General features: G+C 36.6%; 1 protein-coding gene across 1 annotated transcript; it reads right to left on the bottom strand.

Annotated features, from left to right (window-relative positions):
- Nucleotides 1–1,249: 1,249 nt before the first annotated feature.
- LOC132180923 (SUN domain-containing protein 1-like) lies at nt 1,250–7,651 on the bottom strand. Its single transcript, XM_059593924.1, has 2 exons — nt 6,365–7,651; nt 1,250–1,810 (listed from the first exon to the last, which is right to left on the bottom strand). Exons 1-2 carry the CDS (start codon nt 7,457–7,459, stop codon nt 1,505–1,507), a joined length of 1,401 nt encoding a protein of 466 aa, XP_059449907.1. The 5' UTR covers nt 7,460–7,651; the 3' UTR covers nt 1,250–1,504.
- Between the last annotated feature and the right edge of the window lie 2,825 nt (nt 7,652–10,476).

The raw sequence follows: 10,476 nt of genomic DNA, 5'->3' as shown, positions 1-10,476 counted from the left end.
ACTTAAGAAACATATTTGAGCAAACCGGAATGCATTGGCCATAGCATTTTGAACCATGTTTAATCTCTCTTTAAAGGTTTTGAGTCAATCAAGATGGTGGTCTCCTTGTACTCGCTACAAGCTCTCCCTTCTTTGTGAACATTCTTCGCATGCCATGCATGTCTGTGCTGCTTTCTCATATATATATATATATATATATATATATATATGAGAAAATGAAGATTGCGTTTTACAAGAAAAGGGTGTGAAACTTTGAGGCGTGCGTGCCAGCAAAGGAGTTGACCAAGCCGTGAACCTTCAGCGTTGACCCGCGAAAAAAGAATTAATATATAGGGCTTGAAGCAGCATATTATCAAGATAAATATATTAATAAACAATTTGAAAAATAAATATTTCTTCAAGCATAAAATTATTTTCACATTTACGTTACATCAGAACATTTTTTCAAACAAAAAATAAAAATAGCTCACATTAACACGGTTTTCACATTTATATTGCATCAAAATCCCTTTTCAAATCCAAAATAAAAACACGACTCAAAACACATAAACAATTAAATGCTAGCGAATAATTCCTTTGCAAGGAAGAAATAAAAGGGGCTAATAAGGGCTATGCCCCCCTCCCGCTTCTAATTACAAATTTATATATAATTAAAATGTTTATTATGGCTAAAAGCTTAAAATACATATATTTTTTGGCCTAAAAATTAAGTTTAACCTTTTAAAAAATAATAATAATAACTTCGCCTCGTATTAATGTTTGGACAAAACGCAAAATCGGTCAATGTGGTTTACCTGATTTACAATTGCTCCATGTAATATCAAAATGAACACAAAAATCTTTGAGGTATGCCAAAAAAAAAAAAAAAAATTTACTCTTACAACCAAATTTCATCCACTAACTGAACAAATTTAGATAATGTAACATGTCAGAACCAATAAAATTATGACACATGTCATATTTAAGTTAATATCACACTGACAGAATTTGTTAAATCAGTGAACAAAATTTGACCGTAAAAAGTAAATTGTTTTTTTGACATACCTCAATGACCTATGTGTTCATTTTGATGCCACATAAATGAGTTTAATTGTAAATAATGTAAATTACATGGACTGATTTTGGCATGCTAATATCGTTTGATGATGATTATTATGACATTATTAATTGTTATTCTACTCATGAAAGAACAGTTTTTGCTTCTTTCGTTTGGATCAAAGTCTACCTCTAAAATTTTTCTACAATCAGATTAAAAGGGATTTGGGGTTCACCATAACAACTCAATTAAGCTCCTTCCATAACTAGTCAGCAATCATACAACAAAATACACGCCTATTTGATGAACACCAACATGCGGAAATATAGAACCTTTGAACACAGATGATTAGATGTCTATATCTAGAACTAGAAAGTTAGAAGTTTCAACACTAGCTCTAAGTAAAGAATATGGGAAGTAGAAACAACAATTACAAGAAGCGGGGCGGATGAAGCCAGTGCTGCTGGATCAAGACTGCATCGTCATCATTGAAACTGACTCGGGCTCCCGACCGTGCACCCTGATGCGATAAATGCAAGTATGGGAAGGGCTTCCATGGTTGGATGTGAAGTCCAGCCTGACAGTGTCAACAATGCCAGAGCCTGTTGAGTCCAACACATTGAAGGTTTGAGCATTGCTCTTCTCAAGGTCATAAGTGAACTCGGATAAAAGAAACATCTTCTCTGTATCAACTGCCACGTCTATGTTATTCCCTTGCAGCCAACCAGAGAGCCTGCAATCCTTGGGAGCACTGGATCTGTCATATGCAACACTCTGTACCAGAAGAATTTTCAGGTAAAACAATTTATTAGCATGAATTATCTGTGTTATGGAAAGGCAGAGGTAGATAAACATGAATGAGCACAAACAACAGCAAGTTTCATTCAAAACAGACAAAACAGCAGATGCATTTTATTATTATTTGTAATAGCAGATGCAATCAGAACTTCCTGTATAACTTATTTTCTCAGGCGTGTTGATCTAAAATGTAAAGTGCAATGAGAAAACCGTGCAAGTTAGTAACAGAAGACAAAGGATCAGATGAAAATCTCCTTGAAGAAATAGAACCTACTTCTAGTGAACAGCTCACCGCCTCTTCTTGTTGCTCTCTCGGCTTCAACACACACCCCGCAGTCTCTCTGGGACCCTCCACAAAAACAGAAAAAGAAAAAGAAAAAGAGCAAAAGATGGTGTGATGTGATTGAGGCAAAGTCTCAATTTCTGCTTCATATCATAATCTGCTTTTTTTTTCTTCTTTTTTTTTTTTTAATCCTTGAACAAAACAGAAGGTCGAATTAACAAGCAATTTCTACTTTGGCTATCTACCACTCCACAAATTCAACGTTGTTGTTGCAACGACCATCATTAGCGTGAATAATTCCTATTTTGAGTATCTACCTCCACATCTTCATCACTAACTGTGCATCACCCACAGATGTGCAACCACTGCTATTCTTGACACGAGAAGTATACATATTCAGCACCACCAGAAGTATATACCAACTCAACACCACCAGTTGAGTTGCTATTCTTGACCCCAATTCACCTCTACAAGTCTGCCTCTAGCACCACCATTTGGGAACTAATTGTGCAACGCATTGAAAAGAATAGACAATATAAATAACCTCACTAAATATATACCTCAACTGAATTCAATTCAGTCTGATTTGATAGTTTAAGCACCAAGGCTGTTTCACCAATGCAAACAAACCATAAAAGGAACAAAACATGGAAAATTGCCCTAAGTGCTCTGTGCGTCTTGTGTGTTCGCATGTTTTCATATAATATGATCAGACAAACACCAATTACACCAAAGTCAGAGGAACACTAACATCAGACAATGAAAACCTCAGAGCTGTCATTAACTCATTTGCCAGTCCAAAACGAAATACAAAGTCAAGCATCTATACAACCAACAAGCATAATAGAATAATACATTATATACAAGTTCATACAACTAGATGAGGCTAAAATAGTACCATCAAATGCATAGATACTGAATGTAATGTAGAATTCTGCTAAATCTAAAATAATTTTTCTTGCAGTCAGACCAAGAGAAAAAAAAAAAGATAAAAAAACTTTAATGTTTTTCTATTGGTAGAAGGTGCCATTTGTCCAAGAAGTTATTGACAAATCGAAAGTAAATTAGTCAAATATCATTTAGTTAATAAACAAAAGGCTGAGTTCACAGTGAATAGATAGAAATGTAGAACAAGAATAGGGATGCAAAACCAACACTGCATGCTGGTAATGGTGTTCACACCCTGGTAGTCAAGCATACAAAAGAAAATTGAATATTTTACTAATTCAGTTTAATTTACCTCATTTAACCATAGTCATAATGCATTATCGTATCAAATCATCTCAGTATGCTACATTCTGATATGTTAGATGGCGCAAACTATTTCTTCAAACCATGATAATTAGAAGAAATTCTGCAATAAATTTGAGTTGAATAAATGTGTTTATTGATAACTTCCCATCAAACTGCTCCTTGACATTTAAACTCAAATCCTACTTTTACTTTAAGCTCCCTCAAGCTTCTGATTGATGGGAATGTTCATCACAGTCAAAGTAAACACTGTGTTTTGGAGGGGAAACAAAGTAAAGGAGGAAAAAAACAGAAAACAAAGCAAAAGAAAAAGTGCCAAGAGAAAAAAGACAATAAAAGGAAATAAATAGATTGAAAAAAAGAAGAAAGTTAAAACTTATCAGCCTGTGATATGACCCTAATTACAATCTACCTCCCTCACTTTTTGAAAAGTGACAAAAATATACATGATAAGCACATGACTTACTGAACCAATAACACGACGACACCTCATCACCATATTTTCCCCTTCTTCTAATTATTTAAAGATACACGGACCAAAACTATATAATTCAGAACACAAAAGAAAAAAGAAAGAAAAAAAAAAAAACACAGACAAAGATCAAAGGTCTGGAAACAACAGAGATATCACCAGGAACCAGGAAAAGAGAGAGAGATGCACAATTGGAACTCAAAAAAAAAAAAGGGACTGCTCAACACCCACTAACCAGATTCACCAAAACATTTTTACATCCAAAAAATAAAAAATAAAATAAAATAAAAAACCTGCAGCAATAACTAGCAAAGCGTCATATGGTGAATTTAAATACAACTAAGATAGCATTTGAGAAAAAAGAGCGAGTTCTGTAGAATCCAAAACACGAGTACAAATTTAAGGAAAATAATGACCAGGTCTGAGTGAATTTATGTGAACTTAGATCACCAATTGTGGTTCTGAATGAATTTTGGTTGTTCTGAAGAATTGGACAAGAGGCTATTTCTCTTGCTCAGTATTTAGAGTAATAACTAGACATGGGTCTGACATTATCTCATCATACAACCTGCTTTGAGTGAGTGTAGGACAATATGGATCACTATTTTGATTTTAAATGTGAGGCTTGGCTGGTTTGGTGAGTATTGTATAAAATACAAATGCACCCAGCAACAAGAGGGAAGAGTGTGAACTAGACTTCAGAAGGAGGACAAATCTACACCATAGAGGATGATTCTTTGCAGGCTGGGATCCCATTCTAGCTTCACCATCGTGAGTGGTGGCAACAGTGGCTGTGCCACCTCTCTACTGTTTCAAGATTGACAGTCATGAAATTGTGAACAGATGACGCACAAGTGCTTCTTATATGCACTTTTTCTGTTACTTTTTTGAGAAAAAACATTGACCATTTCAAGTCAATCCATAGCACAGGAAGTTTTATTGTTATATAAGTTTGGGAAGTCATTTGCTGTAACACCACGGTATCATATTGGGAAGATAAAAAGTAGCCCACATAAAGTGGATGGTTTATAAAGATAATCATGAGTCAGTCCCGCATTGCCTAGTTATTAGATAAAGTTAAGCTTTATAAAGAATTTTAGAGAAACTCTAAATTGATTAGTCATTTTAGGATGATAGCACAAATGTGATAGCGCTCTTTCCTGGGTCATTACATTTGCAATTAGGGTGTACCACAAGATTGTAAAGAAGGAAAGGTATTTGATTAAATGGAACCATTTATAGAGAAGAAAGATGCTCAAATTTTTGAACCTTTAAACCATACTTTTTTTTTTTTTTTTTGATAAGTGAACCTTTAAACCATACGTATACACACATGCTTACATACATACATATGAATGTGTGTGTGTGTGTATAAGGCACGGCTGCATGGCTGGTTAAGGTGCACCAGAAAGCATACTCAACCAAGACCCAAAGGTCTAACAATATATCCGCCTCAACAGGAAACCAATAAAACCCATAAATGAAAAAATGGAAGACTTCAACCAAAACAAAATCCCTCTAGTCGGGGAAATCAAATGTAATACTAATGCTGCATGCCCAGCCCAAAGCTGCTTCCAGCTTGTAATTTTTAACCTACATTCTAAACGAGTCAAATTCACATCCTCCTACATAGCGTTAATTAAATTGGTCTACAAGGCCCTTTTTAAAAATAAAATAAAATAACCAAATAGAAACATTAAATTTTCTCAAGCAATTATAATCTCCCAAAAAGGAATTCATATTATCAAGACAAGGAGATGATAAAAATGCTCAACTGCCATATAGCACATTCACTTCTGGTACAAATAATAAAATAAAATTCCTAATTCTGGTGTTAGTACCTCAAATAACAATGCAGTACCTTAAATCAGAAAATAGATAAAGATAATGTAACAAAATAATACAATGTCACTCAATAGACCACTTGATCAAAACTTGGCTGGGTATTGCCAACACCAGGGGCAGACCTATCCACAAACCTCTATTTTTCCTGTTGCTTACATCCAGATAGGTTTTTGGTGGGTGTGGGTTTTCCTTCTATTGAAAAATTTGTTTGGGGGGGGGAGGTAAGGGAATCCAGCTTTCGCCCCATAAAAAAGCATCAAATCAAGAGATGCAATTTATCCTTCCCCTCCAAATTCCTCAAACCAATCGGTGTTAACATCTCTTGGGTATTATCAAAGCTTAACTTACAGTTCCTCATCAAGCATTTCAATCCTATATTCTTATTCCAGCATTCACGATCTCATGATCTTCATATCATCACAAATAAAATCTATACATAAAAGAATAAATCCCCAGCTTCCCATAGATAACAACAAATGTAAACTGCTAAACCCATATGCTACATAGATAAAACCATTGAAGCTAGTGAATATGTTCAGTTGTACAGATTGTGAAACCTCAAATACAACATCTCAGACATTCAAACTACTTAAAGTGTCCAATAAAACCAGAAGGCAAGCAAATTCAAGGATCAACATCAAAAGCTTTGCAAATGTGGATAGGGAAAAGAAAACATCACCTTAGCAACATGCTCCAACGTAACAGCCTCAGGAACAATGGCCGTGCGCAGCCTAATCTGCACAAACCCGCTGCTCCCTCTCAGCGCAAAGCACTGCCCGGGCTCACCGAAACTCGGCCGCAACATCTTCTCAGCATTGCTATGAACAGCATTCCTGCCACCCGTCAAGAACCAATTGCTCGCCTTTCCACCAGGCAAATACGGCTCCGAGTGCTTCGCCACCACCGCCCCGCCCGCCGCCAGCGCGTAATCGACGCGGCCGAGCCCGTCCGCCGCGTGCTTCTCGATCTCCCTCTCAATCATCTTCCTCGCAAACACTCTTATCTCGTCCAAACCCACCTCCCCATCTCCATATTCCACACTCCTCGCCCTCTTTAAATCCTCCAATATCTTATCAAATTCCTCTTTGGACAACCACTCCACAGCTTTCAACTCCCCTATGGACCTCTCCAATTCTTCGCTCCTGGTTTCCAAATCCTTCAACTGGGTACCCAAAATTAGGCCTTGGTTCTCGATCTTTTCGCTCATTTCCTTCCTTATACCTCCGATTTCGTTCCCAATCTTGCGGTCCACGAGCTCGACCTGAACCTGGGTCATCTTCGCGGTGGTCTTCACGAAGGTCTCCAGTTCCGCAATCCTTCCCTCGAACTCGGACAATCCTATCTCTGAAACGGCGTCGCTGGGTTTCACGGCGAGTCTACGGATCAACTGGACCAGGCCGGCGAGGATCACGAGAAGTACGAAGTTCTTGGCGAAGACTCTGAACACGGTAACCCACCGGGGATGCTCGGGCTTGTGCGGGAGGGGCTTGCGAGCGCGGCGAAGCGGCGCGTTGCTGGTGGTGTTGGCCACGGATTTCTTCGCTTGCTGGGCCGCCAACTCCTTCGACGATCTCTCGCCGCGAATCGAGTGGTGGCTCAGATCCTTGCCGTTGACGTTGCCGCCAGTATCGTCGCCGCCGGTGGGGCTGGGTTGGGGCTGCGAGGCTTCGTTGACGCCGAGCAATTCGACGCTGGTGGCCCTCTTCTCGGTCACCACCACTGGGCGCCGCCGAACCGCCGGGTTCGCCGTTATAGATACGGTCGAAGCCGACATCTGGGTCTCTCTCTCACTCTCTCACCCAAATTTGTCGCAGTTTTTGTCAAAATTTTCAAATTTTTACTCAGATAAAAGAGAGATGATGTCTATATATATATATATAACCGTCGCAACCTTTGGAGCGCTTCGGTGAGTTCAAATCTTGAAAGAAAGTGGGGGTGGCAGACTGGCCCTGTGCAGAAGCAAGGAAAAAGAGAGATCCATTTGTCCATTTTCGACCCACCCAATGTCAAACGGGTCGGTTGTACAGTTACCATTGGTTTGGCGATAAAACATGAAAAATATATATTTTCCCTCAAATTATTAACAAAGTAATCAGGAAAATAACTTACATGACTAATTATAAATAAAATAAAAATAAATAATTTAACATAAATGAACAAAATACAAATGAAAACTATGTGGACTTCAGAGACAACAGCACCCCACATAGACTTTAAAAAAAATTTTCTCTGCATTACTATTCCTTTCGACATGTTCTTCAAACTTCAAAATATTTTACTTTGGACCCTTAAACTTTTAATTTCTATCATTTTGAACTCTTTCATTAGATTTTAAATGTTAAAAGTTAGACAATGATATTTATACCCCTAACTTTTTTATAAAATTTCAAATTTATCATTAATTTCAAATTAAAAATTTTAAAAAAAAAATCACAAGGTGACCCATAGTTGGGCCACCTTGTGACCATTTTTTTTTCAATTTTTTCAATTTTTTTATTTAATAAAACGAAAATTGAAGGGTAATTTTATCTTTTTAAGGGTTTTAACGGTAAAAATTGATGAAGGCATTCAAATTTACTGCAATTGAAATTTTAAAGGTCTAAATTAAAAGATTTTGAAGTTCAGAATAACAAACATCGGCAAATAAGTAGTTGGAGATAAATTTTCCAACAAAAACCCCAAAAGTATATTGGGGCAACGGTTCAAAATACAATATTATTACGCAACTTATTCTTACAATCTCTTAGATCACATTAACATAAATTTCACCAATGTTGAGCCCTTCTACAAAAGTACATTCATAAAAGTAACACTTATAGCTAATGTTTTCTTAAGTACATAAAGTGCTTTCACCCAACCCTCCACGCATAACAACATTTGGACTTTATGTTGATAAGGATGCCCGATATGGATTGATGACTGGATCGAGATATTCTCTAGTCCATAATGAATTGGAGGGCATATAGTTTATGGCTGAGATTTCTTTAAAAAAAATTTAAGCCACAAATGTGCCACATGTCCTCTCAATAAAAATAATAATAAAATATTAATTAATAGTGGCCGAAGCCATGGACCAAAAAAAAAAAAAAAATTGTTTGGCCCTTGGGGGTGGCCAGCCATTGGGGGTGGCTCTCAAGTCATCCCTAGCTAAAATGGGGTGGTCCGGCCACCCCCTATGGCCAATATGGGGTGGCCAGCCACCCTTATTTTTTTTTTATTATTTTTTAATATTTTATTATTATTTTTTGTTAGTAGAAAAAAATTTTAGCCATAAACTGGATTATTCTTCTGTTCATTTTAGACTAGAGAAGATCCTATTCCATTGATAGCCCTACCACCGATAATAAATGTCAACTCAAACAATTGTGATGATAAGAACTATTGAATGTTTTGTGCCATCTTAAACAATGTACGATACTTGAGATTATTAACCTTCCACCATTCTAAATCCTCAAACTCCATATACGTACCGTAAACACCATCTTCCAAATATCCATCCAAATCAGTTTTAAAGGCCTCAACAATATCAACACTTCTAATGAAAGAATGAAACATTGACCAACAACTTTTCACGGTCCGTACAATAGCACTAGTAGAAGAACCTTCATGAACACTTTCTTGTATACTTTGCTCCGTAACTGTTGTATTATGAGCCGTCGCATACTCATCATACAACCAGTGCAGAACCTTAATAACGAAATCAATAATTCTAGAGGCAAATCAATATTTCTAGAGGCTTTGAGCTCTGGTAAATTATAGGAAAACAAAACTATACCAACACCATTTTGTATCGAGGATTCAACGCAGCTATGGCCATGATCAACAAATTACATTCACCCCATCCCTATACTTAGCTAATACTTCTTTCAGTCTCCATACCTCCGAAAGAAATAAATTAGAAATAAAATTAGGGTTAAGTACTTTTTTAGTACTTTAGTTTGCACTTTTTTATTTTTTTCTCCCATAGATTTCTAAAACAATAAAAAAAGGTACATGACCTATCGAAAAAGACAAAATCAATACCTTGTTAAGTTTTCATTAGATAAAATTAACAATCTACAACGTGTCACTCCCAAAATATGTCACATGTCCTAAAAATAAAAATAAAAAATAAAAAAAATACTAAACCTAATAAATAAATAAAAATTAAAAATTCTATGGGGTGGCCGGCCTTGGGGGTGGTTTGGCCACCCCAAGACCGGCCTTGGGGATGGCTCAACCACCCCCAGTGGCCAAAATGGGGTGGCCAGCCACCCCATAGAATTTTCAATTTTGAGGTTTAGTTTTTTTTTTTTTTAAGGAAAAAAAGTTAGGACACATGGCATATTTTGGGAGTGACATGTGACAAATCGTTAATTTTCTCTAACGGAAACTTAACGAGGTATCGATTTTGTCTTTTCCAGTAGGTTAAGTACTATTTTTGACTATTTTGAAAACTTAGGATAGAAAAAATAAGAAAATAGAAACTGAGATACTGAAAAAATACTTAACCCATAAAATTATCATTTCCAGATACAATATTGGTTACCTCATTGAAAACTTCCAAAGCTTGGCACACATTTTGTACATTCACTCAATCTTCGGTAGTTGGCACTTAACAAAAGGATAGAAAAATTTTGGGCATTTGGAAACAAAGATACAAATTTGAAATCAATTTTCTTTGTTAATGGGACCTAGGAAGTTAATTTTGGGCCCAATTGATGTTTTCACCACCCATAAAACTTTGGAGTGAAATTTTGGTTCAAAATAGACCCAAGAACTTGTTTTAGGTTGAGAAAACATTATGAGGGT

Source organism: Corylus avellana, chromosome ca1 (genome assembly GCF_901000735.1).
Source record: "Corylus avellana chromosome ca1, CavTom2PMs-1.0".
In the NCBI taxonomy this organism is placed as follows: domain Eukaryota; kingdom Viridiplantae; phylum Streptophyta; class Magnoliopsida; order Fagales; family Betulaceae; genus Corylus; species Corylus avellana.
This window is presented reverse-complemented; position numbering and strand designations above follow the sequence as displayed.